We start from the raw sequence: 16,919 nt of genomic DNA, 5'->3' as shown, positions 1-16,919 counted from the left end.
TTTCAATGGTCACTGGAAATCCGTACCTAGGTATGATCTCCCTCAAAAGCAATTTTGCCACAGTGACTGAGTCAATGTGACGAGTTGGGAAAGCTTCCACCCATCTTGAAAACAGACAAACAAACACAAGCACATATTTTAGCCTGTTGTGTATCGGCATTTCAATGAAATCCATCTGTAACCTGGTAAAAGGACCACCCTCCCGTCCTATGGTTCCCATGTTTACAACAGTTTTCCTAATCGGATTCATCTGTTGACAGGCAAAGTGACTCTGCAATGATTCTGAATTTTGGACTGAACCATGTTTCTCTGAATAGTCTAATCATAGAATCTCTCCCTAAATGCCCTGGACCATGGTACATCTGTGCCATGCCAGCAATCATGCAGTTTGGCATTACAGGCCTTCCATCTTTGTAAACCCAAACTCCATCTTCCTCTCGCTGTCTGCATTCTTTTTCTAACCATGTGTTTTTCTCTTCTTCATCTGCCTCATCTTGTAATTCTTTTACCTCCTGCCATGTTTCAACTACAGAAATTAGCATAAGAGAATTCAACGTGTGACTTTTGTCTTTTTCCCGATTGATTGAATAATTGTTCTTTGCGCAGTACCTTGCGATCTCATCTGCATAGGCGTTGCCTTTAGTGATGTAATCTTCTCCCTTCCTGTGAGCAGCACACTTGACAACAGCAATTTGCTCTGGTAACTGAATGCCATCGATCAATCTTTTGATCAATTTTGTATTTTTGATTGGTGTACCAGCAGAGGTTAAATAACCTCTTTGTGACCATAGCTGTCCATAGTCATGTACTACGCCATATCCATACTGACTATCAGTCACTATGGTTACCTTTTTGCCAGCTCCTTTTTCACAAGCCCGAATTAAACCAATTAGCTCTGCAATTTGAGCAGAACGAATTCCATCAAGAGGTGAACCCTCAACAACCTCTGAAACTGTACACACAGAATATGCTGCTCTCAGAATCCCTTCATCAGTTCTCAAACAGGGCTCATCCACAAAGTACACCAGATCTGATTCAGGCAAAGGAACATCTTTTATGTCCTGTCGTGGTTTTGTACAGTAATCTACAACATCCAGGCATTCATGATCAATGTCACTTTCATTATTTACCTCTGTAACGATTCCATCTGGCAGTAGTGTGGAAGGATTTAGGTTCACGCACCTTGCAATAGAAACATTATCTGATCCCAGAATTGCTTTTTCATATTTTGTTAATCTGCTACTTGTCAAATGTTGAGTTTTACCTCTGGTCAGAAGAATTTCAACTGAATGAGGTACATATACTTTTACAGGAAATCCCATAATGATACCCTCACTTTGTTCAAGACTTACACTTGTTGCAGCCACTGCTTTTAAGCAACCTGGCAAAGCTTTTGCAACAGGATCCAAAACAGCTGAGAAATATGCAATTGGCTTTCTCAGTTTTCCATGTCTCTGTATCAAAACAGACAATGCACATCCTTCCCTTTCGCTGCAGTACAGTTCAAATTCTTTCTCATAATCTGGCATACCCAGAGCTGGAGCTTCACATAAGCTTTTCTTTAATTGTTCAAAAGCTTCCAGTTCAATTTTCGACAATCTGATTGGATCTTTTGTGTCTGCTTTTGTTAGTCTCTGAAGTGGTTTTGCAATTACTGAAAATCCACTAATCCATTGTCGACAGTAACCAACCATTCCCAGAAACATTCTGACCTGTCTTTGAGTTGTCGGAGGCTAAATTGCTCGAATCATTTTAATTCTCTCAATTGTCACTTGTCTTGTTCCTTTTGCAATTCTGTGACCAAGATACTTTACTTCTTGCTTACAAAACTGCAATTTTGCAGTTGACACTTTATGTCCTTCATCTGCCAATCGATTTAAAAGAGTAATGGTATCAGTTACACAATTTTCTCGTGTTTTTGCTGCCACGAGCAAGTCATCAATATACTGAACCAATGTAGAATTACCTGGTAATATCAGATCTTCCAGAGATTTCTTTACCAGCGTGGAGCACGGCCACGCATTTTGCGCCGGAACCCTACGACAGAGCCCGATCCATTGGGGACAGAATCCTTAGCAATCACGCACTACGGCACAGCACCTACCTCTCCACCTTCATTTTGGAATACAATCATTCGCAATCACGGTTGGAGCCATGACCCAACAATAGAGTTACTTATTGGTCCTGAGGGGAACCCTGGCACTCTCAGGGTTCGAAACGCGTTGACCGACCCGGTCCCGGGTCATCCCTTTGAATTTACATTGAAAGTGTCTTGACAACCGACTGAAAGACTATTTGCTTTCTTTTTTCAACTTCTACGAACAATTGTAAAATGTGTAAAAACAACAAAAATTGTATATTTTGTATATATAGGTTCTTTTTGACACCGGGACCAGTATGGATGTGGTATAGTATGAATGGATGGCCAAGAATGTGTTGTTTGTGAGTTTGTTTGATTTATTGTACATACCAATTTGTCTTTTTCATGTTTGTATATAAATGTAAATAAAGCCCCCCCTGTTTTTGTATTCCTATGCACAAAACGAAAAATGACTAAAAACTAAAATAGTCTTCAGAAAAATTAAAAGCAAAGTTGCAATTTATAAAGCAAGTGTTCATGCTATTCTTCATGTATGCTTTTTCTATTCAGTTGTTTTGAAAATTAGCTTCTCAGCACTGGCAAGTGTATTGTTTCTTCAGTTTAGATTGGCTCAGCCTTGCTGAGTGTAGGAGTCAAGACCCTTTTTGTTGTCTCAATTCCCACATAGCACAAAAAAGGAACTCTAAACACCAATAGGGGCTCAACTTTCAGATTAGCATGAGTTGCTTCACACTCCCCTTAGGATCTGCACAATCAAGTGACTATGTGGACTACCACATACACACAAACACAGTGAATCATTGAAAAAATTCAAACCAGTTCCTAGTAAGTCAGCTTTTATGTCTCCATGACCCTATGGGTCCTCGTACCAAATTTAAGAATACCATCAAACAAGCCAAATCAAACAGTAAAACATTGAAAAACCCATACAGAATATACAAAAATACTTTTGCTCACAGTAAATCACTGCTTCTAAAAATGAGAAACCCGTCAAACATACGCAAAAGAATAACCTCTCCCTGTGCCAAGCAACTGGATATTAACTAAAGAGAAACATGGAAATGTACTTTGATGCATGGGAGAAGCAAACAAAAGAAGATATAGAATGCTGGGGATATTAATGGTGGTTCTATATTTAAAATTTCTAAAATACATGATGTAATTTTGAGTATCTAGATGCTCCAGAGAGTGGCAGTAGAAGTCTATAATGCATAATGATAGCCTCCGGTCTTGTCATAAAATTCTGAAATCTGCATGTATTAGCAATTTGGACTAGTAAAGTGAGTGACATATTGGAGAAATAGAATTTTCTTTAATGTGGGCTCACATGCCTACATTATTTTGCTGTTAAATTATTCATTAATTCTCATTGATGACAGACAAAGCGGAAATACTTTCGATGCCCAATAATTAATATAACATGAAATGCCCATTATCTGCATCTTAACTTGTCTGATAATGATAAATGCATTACGATTTTTACACCATAGTTTGTGAAGAAAGTCTGCCTTATCGGTACACATGTTTCTCTCAATTTTCTTTCTCTGTAAGGATTTTGACGTTGATCGAGGAACTGGGGGATAAAGTAACTTTTGATGGTCAACAAATGAATATGACAGCAACAGCACTGGCCGTAGCTGTGACTGGAGTGGAACTCAGTCTGTTTTCCGGAGTCTTCTTCAGTGTTAAGTCATATTTTCAAGGCAGTAAACCAGAGGTACAGTGTCCCAACTTAAGTATATCTGCTTGCTATATGTGTATCTCATCTCACGGGAGTTGTCCAAATGCAGCATCAATCATGAACTTTCCCATCCCTATGGCTCCTTCACCTTGCAAGATTACAATGTGGGTCGCATGTAGGTATAAGTAGGCACAGACAGAACTCAAAATTACAGTTTCACATATTTCTGTGCTTTGGTTAACCTACTCTGCTTCTCTGTAAGTGTTTGCTGTCCCCAAACACTTACAAGAGAGTCTGGGAGGTTTGGATTTCTTTATGTATGGGTTTAAAGAATGTTTAGGGCTCCATTAGGCTATTTGAGAGACACATCCCTTTTCCCTTGATTTTTCTTCTGTTACTTCCCCGCTCTTCAGTCAGTACCTGAGGATCTAGCACTGGGACGCCCCGTCGCTGGGCAGCCATGCGCTCTACAAATTTGATAACGTAACATAACAGATGCAGAGCCAAATTGAAAAGAGGGAATATATCTGAAAAGTTGATTATGGAGAAAGCATGTGCCCTAATTGAAAAAACACAGGATGAGTCAGAGCAGCAACCCTGTTTCATCTGAACCTTTAAAGGTAAAATTAGAGAGATTGTTGGCCAGTCTGTTAATACTTGGGCAGCATATGGCAAATGGTTAAGTGGGCTTTAAATGTGAAACTTCGATTCGATGGTTTGTGAAAAAGGTTTAACTTTCTTTTTCTGACTTTGTTGCCTCCCGTTCTGCGATCAGCTACCTTGGCGCCTGCAATCTTCCTTCCCTGATCCCTGGTATCCAAATCAAACTCCTCAGCCCCAGCTCCTCATGGACGATGAGGCTATGACTTTGCTGCGGAATGCCTTTCTACCCCCGGACTTCCTGGCTATGGCAGCCCTCTTCCTGGACTTTTGGACTTGGACCTTTGCACTCCCCGCCATTTTCCTTTCTTTTCATGACTGGCTTCTTCTTCTACCTCTCTTCTCTGCCATTTTAGCGTTCTCTGACCTCTCCCCTCTCTGTCCTAGAGACCTTTATATTGTCTCTCCTGTTGCCTCTGACACACTCCTCGTTGTCTTAATCGTTACTATCTGCTTCCCTCTCGTTTGTCTCACTTTCCTGCCCTTCTCTGTCCCTCCCCTGGTGCTGTGACTGCATCCCCCTCCGACTGCATTCCCCCTCCAACCACACTTAATGGAAAGGGGCGACCATTCGGTCCCCCCGAACGTATGGCGGAGTACCACGATCCCCCCGGGAAGCCATCTTGGGCGGGAGGCGAGCCTCGGCTGGTATGCCCGAAGCGGCGCAGCCGGGGCGCGCTTTTTCCCGCCCTGGAGGGGGCTGGCCTAGACACTGACGCGGCCGGCCACGCCCTTGGGGCAGGCAGGGGCGGGTTTACGCCCGCCCTGAAGACGGATAAAAGGAGCAACAAGCCAAGGAAGCATCCTCTTGTTCCTGTGCTCTGAAGCTGCACCTCCTCGCTGCACGTGAGCTCGAGACGGAACGAAGAGCCAATTTTGAGCGTGGTAATCTTTCTTTTTTGTCTGAGAATGCCTAAGAAAGTCGGAAAGCGAGTTACTACCGATCAGATGCTCCGTATGCTCATGAAAGAAGTAACCGATCTGAAGAAGCAGATGGCGGCTAAAGACGGGGAAGGGGGACCGAAACGACCTTTGGCGGGAGCAGCTCCTGGAGGAAAAGGCAAGAGGCCCAGAAGGGGGGCAGCTGGGGGGGACATCCCGGTTCCCGATACCCCACTGGAAGAGCCAACTCCGGCGCCGAAGGAGGGGAATCCGATTCCCGTGGTGGTCACTCCCGTGTCCGGGGAGGATATGCCGCCTGAGTTAGCAGCACAATTGGCAGCGTGGTTGGGGAAAGATAGCGAGGGCGCCACGGCTGACGACGCACGGGTGTTGATGAAGCAACTGCGTGAAACTAGGGAGGCGGTGAAGGCACCATCGCCAGTTACCCCGCTGTCTCCGGCGGTGGAAAAAGCAACAGGAGCAGGTCCAGCGGCAGATGCAGCTTCTGGTTCAGGTAAGCGGCCATTGCCGATTGCGAGGGAGGGGTCTGCACCTTCACGAAGGGAAAAGGTGGGTCAGCATGTCCCTCTGGCTATTAAGGAAAAGATGTGGGCGGATGAGTATGTAAACATTTTCTCGTTGCTTACCGACCATTATGAGATGGAGCATGTTAAGAGCCAAAAGGAGCTCATGCATCCGAGTGTTTGGCGCGCAAAAATGGCCGCCTTTAAGGTTGACGAAAACATTGGCACTTGGGGCAGGGCATGGGGAATCTTTACCTCCATCATGGGCGAACGTAGGCCCGAGTTGCTGTCCGAATTGCCTATTTATCAGTCACGGATCATGGAATATTATGGATCATATGGGGGCAATCAGTGGTTTTGTTACGATAATATTTTTAGAAAAGCGAAAGAACACGACAAAAACTTGACTTGGGATTGTTACGACTCTGTTTCATGGTCAAAAATGGAGAGTACTGGTATGTTGAAGTTACCATTGGTAGGGAGTAGCGGGGGTGAATCCCCCCGCCAATATGCTGGGACACCCTTTCGATCAGGTACAGGTAACGACTACCATTCGAAGCCGAACGGCAACGCAGGTAAAAGGGGGATTTGTTGGAACTTTAACAGGGGTAAATGTACGAGGCCCCAGGGGTCATGCAAATTTAGAAACGAATGTGGAGGGTGTGGGCAGCCATCCCATCCTGAGTCCATGTGCAGAGCCAAAACGGGTGATAACGGGGGTAGGGGAGGCGCCAAACAGGTCTGAAATAGTCCGAGGGGCGCCTTTACCTACTCCGATTGATACCATGGCAATGATTCCTTGGCTCAGCGAATACCCGGATCATGCTTCCGCTGGGGTGTTGCGGAACGGGTTTTCATATGGTTTCCGCATCCCAGTGGGGGATTTTCAGGGTGTAGCAAAATGTAAAAACCAACTGTCGGTCTTGCAACATACGACCGTGGTACAGGAGAAGATTGGGAAGGAGGTTACTCGAGGTCGAGTCGCCGGTCCATTTGATGAGCCACCGTGTGCTAACTTTGTTTGTTCCCCTTTGGGGGTGGTCCCTAAGAAGGACCCGGGTGAGTTCCGACTGATACATAATTTATCAGCTCCACGTGGTCTTTCCGTGAATGATGCGATAGACCCGGAAGTATGTTCGGTGCGGTACGCATCTTTCGATGAGGCCGTTGCCATGTTGAATCGCCTAGGGCCCGGGGCGCTGATGGCAAAATCAGATATTGAGTCAGCGTTCCGGTTGCTCCCGGTACACCCAGACGATCAGCGTCTCCTTGGTTTCATGTTTCAGGGCCACTATTACATGGATAGATGTATGCCAATGGGATGCTCTATATCTTGTGCCTATTTTGAAAAGTTCAGTTGTTTTCTGCAATGGGTCTTCACAAAGAGGACGGGTTTTCAACATGTCATGCATTATCTCGATGACTTTTTGTTTCTGGGGGCGGCCGGGGATCCGGAATGTGGACAGGCTTTGAATGAATTTTGTGTCTTAATGAAGCATTTTGGTGTGCCATTGGCACTAGGTAAGACTGTGGGTCCCTCGACTTGCCTCGAGTTCCTGGGGATCGAGCTCGACTCAGTGGAAGGTTGTTTTCGATTACCAAGAGAAAAGGTGTTAAGATTCAGGGCATCCCTGGAAGCGTGTATTAGTGAGTCTAAGGTCAAGCTGCATCAGTTGCAACAATTGGTGGGCCAGCTGAATTTTGCCCTGAGAGTCATGCCGATGGCCCGCCCCTTTTCCCGCTCGATCGCTCAGGCCATGGTCGGCCTGAAGGAGGGTCATCATCGCACGAGGCTATCGGCAGAGGTTCGCCAGGACATGCGCATTTGGTTGGCATTTCTGGCGGAGTTCAATGGTCGAATTGTCTGGAACAAACCGGCCGTGTCCTCCGAGGAGCTGGGGCTGTGGACAGATTCAGCTGGGAGCATTGGTTTTGGTGCCATATTCGGCACACAATGGTCGGCTCAAAAATGGCCGTTATGGTGGCATGAGTGTGGGCTGACAAGTAACATTGCCTTTCTTGAACTTTTTCCCATTCTTGTGGCCCTAAAAACTTGGCCTGAGGGGTTCAGAGATCACTCTGTGGTGTTTTGGTCTGATAACATGACCGTGGTTGAGTGTATCAATAGCCAGGCAGCACGATGCAAATGGATTCTGAGATTGCTCAAAGAAATTGTGTTATTGTGTATGCAATTGAACGTGCTATTTAAGGCAAGACATGTGCCGGGGGTAATGAATAAAGCGGCTGATGCGCTTTCTCGTTTTCGTATGCAGGCCTTCTGGGGTTTTCTGCCCACAGCGGACCCTGTGGCGGCACCCTTTCCCGAAGCTCTCTGGTCTCTCGGTGCCCCGAACTACAGAACCTCGTGGGAGAGAGTTTAGCACCCAGGACGAGGAAGGCATATGAAGGGGCGTTCCGATCCTATTGGGCCTTTTTGGGGGCTGCTAGGGGAGAGCTTTGGGGCCAGGAAGAGCTAGTAGTAAAATTTCTGCTGTCTTTACATCAGGCAGGCAAATCAGTGGCTACGGCCCAGAGGCATCGGGCCGCCATTTCCTTTATGGCAAGGGCTCATGGGATTCAGGACCCGACTGCGTCTTTTGTTGTGCAAAAAGCGCTACGTGGGTGGCAACGCCTTGAGGGTCGCAGAGTAGATGAAAGGCGCCCGATAGGTCTGGATAGGTTGGCTCTGTTGTTATCTGTACTTCCTGCAACGTGTTCATCCCAGTATGAAACGAGGTTATTCCGAGCCGCTTTTGTGCTAGCATTCCATGGGGCTATGCGGGTAAGCGAACTAGTGGCAAAGAACAAGCAGGATACCATGGGGGGACTGTGCCGAGAGCACGTTCAGGTCAGGGGGGAGACAATGACTGTCTCGTTTGTCAGGTCCAAGACCGATCAGGGTGCGATTGGGGACTGCATAATCATACAAAGGATTCCCGGGTCTTCCATGTGCCCGGTGGGTTGCGTTGAGGAATATTTAGCGCATAGGGTGGCATCATGGGGGGAGACCTTGTTGAGACACGCTGACGCCACCCCACTGACGAGGTTTCAGTTTCAGCGGGTGCTTGCGATGTCGATTTCGGCCGCGGGCTTGAACCCCGGCGAGTTTGGGACCCATTCCTGTCGGATAGGGGCTGCTACAGAGGCTACAGCCAGGGGTCTGAATGCCGAACAAGTAAAACGTGTGGGGCGTTGGTCCTCGAACTGTTATAAGAGGTATGTGCGGTTGCACATGTTGTGAAGCTGTAATGATGTACTCACGCTTCTTGTTTTTGTTTGGTTTTTTCAGTTGCGCAAGCCTTCGAGGCGGGGCGGACTGGGCAGTCGACCCGACACCGGGGGGCCAGCGGTCAGACATCACCGGCTGTGAAAAAGGAGGTGTGGGTCGTGGGCCACTCATACGTGAGGCGTGCCGCAGACGTATTCAAAGCAGGTGACATGATTCACGTGGCTGGGGAATACGGGTACAGTGTGTCCTTCTACGGAAAGGGCGGGCTCTGTATTGACCAGTTTCGATCATTTTTTGAGGGTTGTTAGGGCGGACGAGGTCACCGCCGTCTGTAGTCATAGTACATCTTGGGGGCAATGATTTGGTGACCACTGGTAGACGACTTCTTCTTGAGGCGATGCTTTCCACGGTAAGTTGGTTAGCGAGAAGAGTTCCAGGGTGCACAATTGCATGGTCACATATGATCCCGCGGAAAGTGTGGCGGGGGGCTCTTTCGGTTTCTGCCCTAAATCATTCAGTGAGGAAAATTAATAATAAAGTGAGTAGATTGTTCCGTTCAAGTACACTGCATTCTATTTCGCATGGTTGTATTAAAGGGGACAGTATGTATTTGGGGGATGGTGTTCATTTGTCCCGGATGGGGAATGAGTTACTCATAGGAGACCTGATAGCTTGGCTAAAGACTTTATGACATGACCTTTAGGCAGGAGTGTTGTGGGGGGTCCGGATAGCCGGTCAACTATCCGGCCTGTGGCGGTAAGGTCATGATCGGTGAGCAGTAATTTGAAGATCCCTATGGGTGGGCGTCACCCATTACGGATGGGAGCGCTCGGGGGAGGTGGCCATTGGCCCCTCAACGGGGAGGCGGTCCCTTCTAAGGATGGGCCACCGAAAGGAAAGGAAAGGCGGTCAAGGCCCCTTCCTGGGTAGGAGGGGCTACAGCCCCCTCCTGGGGAATTTCCCGGGGCCAAGACATCTGCGACGGCAGATGTGGTAAGTTGTGTGGGGTTTGGGAGGGGGTCTACGCTACCTTCTAGATACCTCACACGAGTCCTCGGACGACCTTTAAATGGCGTCGAGTTTATTGGGGCCCCCGTCAAGTCAAGGGAAATTGGTAGATGCACTTGAGGTACACCTCTGTGCGGTCGCCCCTCACAAGTGAGGGGGATATTTCGGGTTTAGGGATCTTGACACCGGTTACGACCTTGCCGTTGGCCCTTAAACGTTAGGATGTACAATTTCAAGTCAAATGTTTTGTAGGATGTTAGTTCGGCTAGGAGAACCTTTGTATTAGAGAATATGTTAAGGTTAGCCAAACATCGGAATGTGGAAATGAAATTGTACATAATATGAAACTGTTATTTTAATGTTTTGATTTTGTTTCATATTTTAATAAATACGGCCGGGAGGGTCACTCCCTCCCGTCTTCCAAAAGTTCAGAACCGTTTCCGGTTTCCCATCCTTGGGGATTGTGTTGAGAGGGGGTGGCGGGTATCTCAGCTATATGGAAAGGGGCGACCATTCGGTCCCCCCCGAACGTATGGCGGAGTACCACGATCCCCCCGGGAAGCCATCTTGGGCGGGAGGCGAGCCTCGGCTGGTATGCCCGAAGCGGCGCAGCCGGGGCGCGCTTTTTCCCGCCCTGGAGGGGGCTGGCCTAGACACTGACGCGGCCGGCCACGCCCTTGGGGCAGGCAGGGGCGGGTTTACGCCCGCCCTGAAGACGGATAAAAGGAGCAACAAGCCAAGGAAGCATCCTCTTGTTCCTGTGCTCTGAAGCTGCACCTCCTCGCTGCACGTGAGCTCGAGACGGAACGAAGAGCCAATTTTGACCCACCCACCAGCCCCTGAGGACAGCGAGAGGTTTTGAATAAAGTTTGATGTGGTAACACTAATTCTTGCAGGTTGTGATGATTATCGTGATAACTTTGAATATGCAATAAAGAATGGTCAATTGGTAATATGTTCTTGCAAATAAAGTAATTCTGCACTACTGTTGATCAGTAATCATGCCTTTGGAATAAATTGTAATTGTTACTGTCTTTTAGTAATGTAGTCATTTAGTAATTTAGTTAGAATTGTCGTATTTATTTTGGTCGGGCGGTAAGGTCATGATCGGTGAGCAGTAATTGGAAGATCCCTATGGGTGGGCGTCACCCATTACGGATGGGAGCGCTCGGGGGAGGTGGCCATTGGCCCCTCAACGGGGAGGCGGTCCCTTCTAAGGATGGGCCGCCGAAAGGAAAGGAAAGGCGGTCAAGGCCCCTTCCTGGGTAGGAGGGGCTACAGCCCCCTCCTGGGGAATTTCCCGGGGCCAAGACATCTGCGACGGCAGATGTGGTAAGTTGTGTGGGGTTTGGGAGGGGGTCTACGCTACCTTCTAGATACCTCACACGAGTCCTCGGACGACCTTTAAATGGCGTCGAGTTTATTGGGGCCCCCGTCAAGTCAAGGGAAATTGGTAGATGCACTTGAGGTACACCTCTGTGCGGTCGCCCCTCACAAGTGAGGGGGATATTTCGGGTTTAGGGGTCTTGACACCGGTTACGACCTTGCCGTTGGCCCTTAAACGTTAGGATGTACAATTTCAAGTCAAATGTTTTGTAGGATGTTAGTTCGGCTAGGAGAACCTTTGTATTAGAGAATATGTTAAGGTTAGCCAAACATCGGAATGTGGAAATGAAATTGTACATAATATGAAACTGTTATTTTAATGTTTTGATTTTGTTTCATATTTTAATAAATACGGCCGGGAGGGTCACTCCCTCACGTCTTCCAAAAGTTCAGAACCGTTTCCGGTTTCCCATCCTTGGGGATTGTGTTGAGAGGGGGTGGCGGGTATCTCAGCTATATGGAACTCTGCTTTTCTGTAAATAGAGATAGCTCTAATCACTAGTATATGCAGTAGACCGTTGTGCTCTCTACCATTCCTATGTGACTCTTAGAGTATATCCAGTCATATCCCTTCCCTATGTATATAGAGATAACTCTAATCACTAGTATATGCAGTAGACCTTTGTACTATCCACCATGCCTATGTGACTCTTAGAGTATATCCATTTGTATCTCCTCCTTGTGTGTCTTTACATCTTGTACATTTTCAATTTTTTTCTGTTTGTATCCTTTATGTAACGCATGTAATCCTAAGTTCCTATGTTTTTCAACTATTCTTATGTAAAACGCTCTGACACCTTCGGGTAAAGTTCACGCTATATAAAATCGCATAAATAAATCAAATACAATTAATAGGAGGAAACATTAGTGCTTAGAAAATGATTTTGCAATGGGAAGTGTTATAGTCAAAATCAATAACCTATAAGATCTGTAACCACAGAGTAAATTGATAGAAGGGTGGGTGCGTGCTCACTATGAATTTCATGGCACTTATCCGCCACTCCAAGTTTGGCACAGCGTTCTCTATAGCAGACGTTAAACATGTTGTCTTTGCTTCTGATGTAGCTGCAGCAACTCCTTATTTCTAATGCGTACAGGCCAACTTTGCCTCTTTGCGCCAGTTCCGGCACAAAGACCGTCATTTGTATGTGCCTGGAATGACATTCTTTTGTCTAAATACAGAGCACCTTCTAGATGTCATTCCTGTACCTGTGTGCATGTTTGAAACTGTTTAGTGATTTTCGGCAAGCAAGTCATTTTGACAATATTGTTCTTTAGGGCTTGTCTTTTGCCTTGGTTGTGGAGTATGATTGGCTGGGGCAAATATGCTCTGCAACCTTGATCAGTATTCCACCGAGAGATTGCACTGTACAACACATATGTGCATCAAAAATTGAGAAATAAGCAATATGTGACGGAAGAACTGAATCATTTAATGCCAATTTTGGAAAACATCTCAAGTGACTACTAAATCTATAAAATATATGACTGTGTATGTTAATTTTGTTTCCTGGTTTTCTAAAGAGAAACGGCTCAAAATGTGTGTGTGAAAATTGAGGGTCCTGAAAAAGTTATTAAGGCAATGTACTCAGATGATTGCTCATATTTTATAAGAATGCTCATTGACTCAGTGAGTTAGATGTTTGCCTCTGGTACCTGCTGCGACCTGTGGGTCATTAGTTGAATCCAGGTAATGCCAAAATAGCCCTCCACCTATTAATGGGGGATGAAAATAAGTATTATTTATAGCACTTATGGAAGGCTTATATGCAATATGACGTGCTTTTTAAAAGCAGTTATGATCATTCTTTTACTCATTCTTTTATTTATTTAGAGTTTTAAATAGTGTGTGCAAGGCCCTGGACATCAGGGTGCCCCATATAGAAGAGAGTTGCATATAGTCATTTAAAATACAATGATCAAGGGTATATATAATTATAGCATGGAAAATGTATTTTATTAAAGAAATAAAAATAGTGATGAACATAGGATTGGTTCAGATAGCTTAAGCGGGCTGCACTTGGCCATATTTTTTAAAGTGCATCTTTAAATGTTGTGCACAAGCAATGTTTCATTTTTTTCCAGAAAATCATCGACATTTAGTTGCAGTTATTGCCTACGTCTGTACCTGTAAAGTAATATTTCCCACTAGCTTTCCTCACCTAAAGGGATGTGTTTTTGTGATATTACAAGTTTATGAGCTAAATCTCCATTGCTATGTTCGTAATGTAGAACAGTCCACTGTCTTAAGTTGCTTTCCCAATTTTCTGCCCAATCAAAATTGTTTGCAAGTAAGTGTTTTGGAAATTAGTAGGCTGATTGGTTTACTATTCACGTAACATTTTAGTGCTGGCCTTTTATGCAATGTCATGCTATCATTATGTAATGTCATACTATTAAATGTTGAGCTTTCATTGTTTGAAACATTAAAAAACGTGCCATTTGGGGAGGAGGTAATTCATCTCAATTCATTCACTTTAAGTTGATTCTCCTGTTGTACCAGATGGGGCTAGATGATTTGTGGTTGTTCTGTGTTAGCACTTGTTATTCTTAACTTGACTATTGTCAATTGTGCTGTGACTACTTAATTTTTTTAAGACACATTGCGTTATTGCATTTAATAATACACTGACTTCTGATTCTAACGTTTTACCTTATGCAATGATTCATTTGACATATAAATACATCTCTAAAAAGAAAACTGGAAGAAGCCTAGTTGAGCACATTTATCAGTAATGGTATTGGCTGATAATCTTAGCACAGAATTCGCTATTTCTCACAAATTGGACCTCCTTAAAGTAAATTGAGTTGGAGCTTCAACAGCTGCTTGGAATATCTGCATTGGGAACTAACTGTAATGAAAAGGAATAGTAAAGCTGGAGGAACGAATGAGCTGTGTTATTGATGGGGATATCTACTAACTGTCAAAAACTGGGTTGTGGGTGGACTGAGGTGCAAGTCCTGGTCAAGCAGCAGCCACGATCCCTGGCAGAGTGAACCACAAAAATTCACTAAACCAACCTGTGGTAACTGTGGGTAACTTTCCACAAAAAACAGTCAGGCTTAATTTAGAGGCAATGTGTAAAGTATTTATGCACCACACAAACTATAATAAGGTGAAAAAACAAGACAAGAAAAATCACAGTCCATAAATTAGTTGACAAAAATTCAATCCGTTGAACTGTAGTTATAAATGTTCAACATATTTGGTGAAAACTAGCACCTAAAAGATCAAAGCACCAACTGCAGACATCTAGTTGTGCGAGACTAGGTCAATTCGAAAAATATGTCACACTAAGAAGGAGCGTGGGTCAGATCCAAAAAGTGGATAGGCCCTGGTCAGCGCCACATGCATTTTGGGCCGATCGATGAGCAAGTTGGTCTCAGTGTTCCCTTGGTTCTAAGAGCAGTTTTTAGCCAAAAAGTTTCCAAATCCCGAGGTTTAGGTTTTGGCTATCTGGGCACTGTTAACACCACAACCAAGGGACTACAACTTGTGGGACACCACTTGGGGGACGGGGGTCAGGCCTGCTGAGGCTGGTTCCAGGAATGGGTTCTAGATAGTAGGAGCCTTTTATGTCCCTGTGGCTCTAAATAGAAGACCACCAAACTAGGCCTTGGAATCACTCTAATAGTCCTGGGTTCAGATTAAGATGCAGGGCTCGCACAGCAGCGTTGGCATCTGAGGGTTTGAGGCGGGCTCTAGGAACCTAACCAGTCATTCTAGGTGCAGAAAAACAGTCTTGTGGAGAGAAACAGGCATTTCTCTGATAGTCCCTCATTCTGCAGATCCAGAAAGTGAACTGAAGAGGGGGTCTGAAGGCCCTATTTTTATACGTGTTGCCTCCTTTGAAGCTATGAGATGTTCTAGTGGTTTCTCTTTGTAGTGCTTGGAATTTCCTTACCTGGCTCCAGGCTGCTTGCAGAGATAATCTGGAGGTGATAGGTCCTTTGTGTTAAGGCACAGCACAACCTATTCAGTTGTAAGTGTGGTTGTGGCCAGCTCTGCCCCCAATCCTGAAAGAAGAAGGCCCATTCAGACAGTCACACAGCCCCTCTCTTGTGTGACTATCAGGGAGGTAGAAAGAGCAGGATATAGGTAGAGAGATATAGAAAATGTAATGCTTTATAGTGCAATAGGGATATAAAAATGGAGTTAGGGCAGACAAAATGTAGAGAGAGGAAGAGGAGTACAGTACTTCAACAAGAGAGAGGTGTAAGTTAGAACACGAGGTGGAGAGCCAGAATCAAAATACAACAATGGTTAAAAACAATGTGAATAGACTGAAAATGAGTTCTATATCGCTTAACAAGTATGTCCATAACATCTGCAGAGATAAACCTAGCAATAACCTGAATAGAATATATGGTAAAAAATGCCAACGTCAGGTCCTCTGCCTAAGAAACTTATGATGATGAGATATAAGGAAACACAGAGAAGAGCATCTCTCATTCCTCCTATAACCTAAGCTTGTCTCGTTAGCTGATACATGCACTCTCTCCCTCTTTTGGAGCTTCTGTTTGGTTGGGACCCCAGTGTGTAGTCTCATCTGCTCCGTTTGTACTTCAGAGTCTTTTCTTTTAGCACTATGCAGTATTTTTTTGTAGACCGGATGTCAGACCTGATGTAGACCTGTGCCATCTCGCACTGACCCAATTGCTACTCTTTGAAGTCTTGCTCCATTAGCCTAACAGTGACCCCTCCCCCTTGCACATCCCTCATATACTACCGCAACTGTGCTATATGTCCACTTTTACCCTTGCTCTCTGTCTTGCCTCAGCAACATTAGCGCCCCACATGATTCTGCTTCACTTTAGAGGCCTCTGAAAATTGGTCCTCAGATTCAAAACTTCTCTTCCTTTGACAACTGCTTGGAAAGAACACAACCACATTATAAATTATTTAGGGCCCGATGTAGGTATCAAATACCGGTCGGAAACGTCCGATTTCGGCCGTTTCCGACTGGTATTTGGCCTACTGAGATGTAGGGGACCTTTTTTTGTCCGATTCGGTATTTTACCGATTCGGTAAAATTACCGAATCGCAAAAATACCGAATCGGTAATTTTACCGATTTTTAAATTTGGGATGTAGGTGGGACTACTTTCTGTCCCACATGCCCTTCAGATTCGGTATTTTAACACCCAATCCAATTGGGTGTTAAAATACCGAATCCAGGTGTGCATGCACATGTGTGCATGCACACCTATGCCATGTGACAGACAGACATGCCCTTAGGGCATGTCTGTGTGCCACATGGCTCACATGCCTGTTTTGGGGGTGCTAGAGGGTGTCAAAGTGACACCCCCTGCACCCTTGCACAAATCGGTAATTACCGAATCGGTAATGCCCATTGATTCCTATGGGCTTCAAGGCCCATAGGAAGCAATGGGGGATACTGAATCGGTATTTACAGAATCGGTATATACCGAATCTTACAGATTCGGT

At 45.3% G+C, this 16,919-nt stretch overlaps 1 protein-coding gene across 2 annotated transcripts in view; it reads left to right on the top strand.

The window, feature by feature from the left end:
* ADGRG4 (adhesion G protein-coupled receptor G4) overlaps positions 1 to 16,919 on the top strand; it is a 1,454,718-nt gene that overhangs the window by 824,453 nt on the left and 613,346 nt on the right. For both annotated transcript variants that reach the window (XM_086918649.1, XM_086918650.1), the window contains exon 15: positions 3,653 to 3,818. In XM_086918649.1, coding sequence (XP_086774775.1) covers positions 3,653 to 3,818 — 166 coding nt within the window. The remainder of the gene's footprint in view (positions 1 to 3,652; positions 3,819 to 16,919) is intronic.

Source organism: Lissotriton vulgaris, chromosome 4_1 (genome assembly GCF_964263255.1).
Source record: "Lissotriton vulgaris chromosome 4_1, aLisVul1.2, whole genome shotgun sequence".
Taxonomy (NCBI): Eukaryota; Metazoa; Chordata; class Amphibia; order Caudata; family Salamandridae; genus Lissotriton; species Lissotriton vulgaris.
Note: the sequence above shows the minus strand (reverse complement) of the source record. Positions and strands in the feature narration are given on the sequence as shown.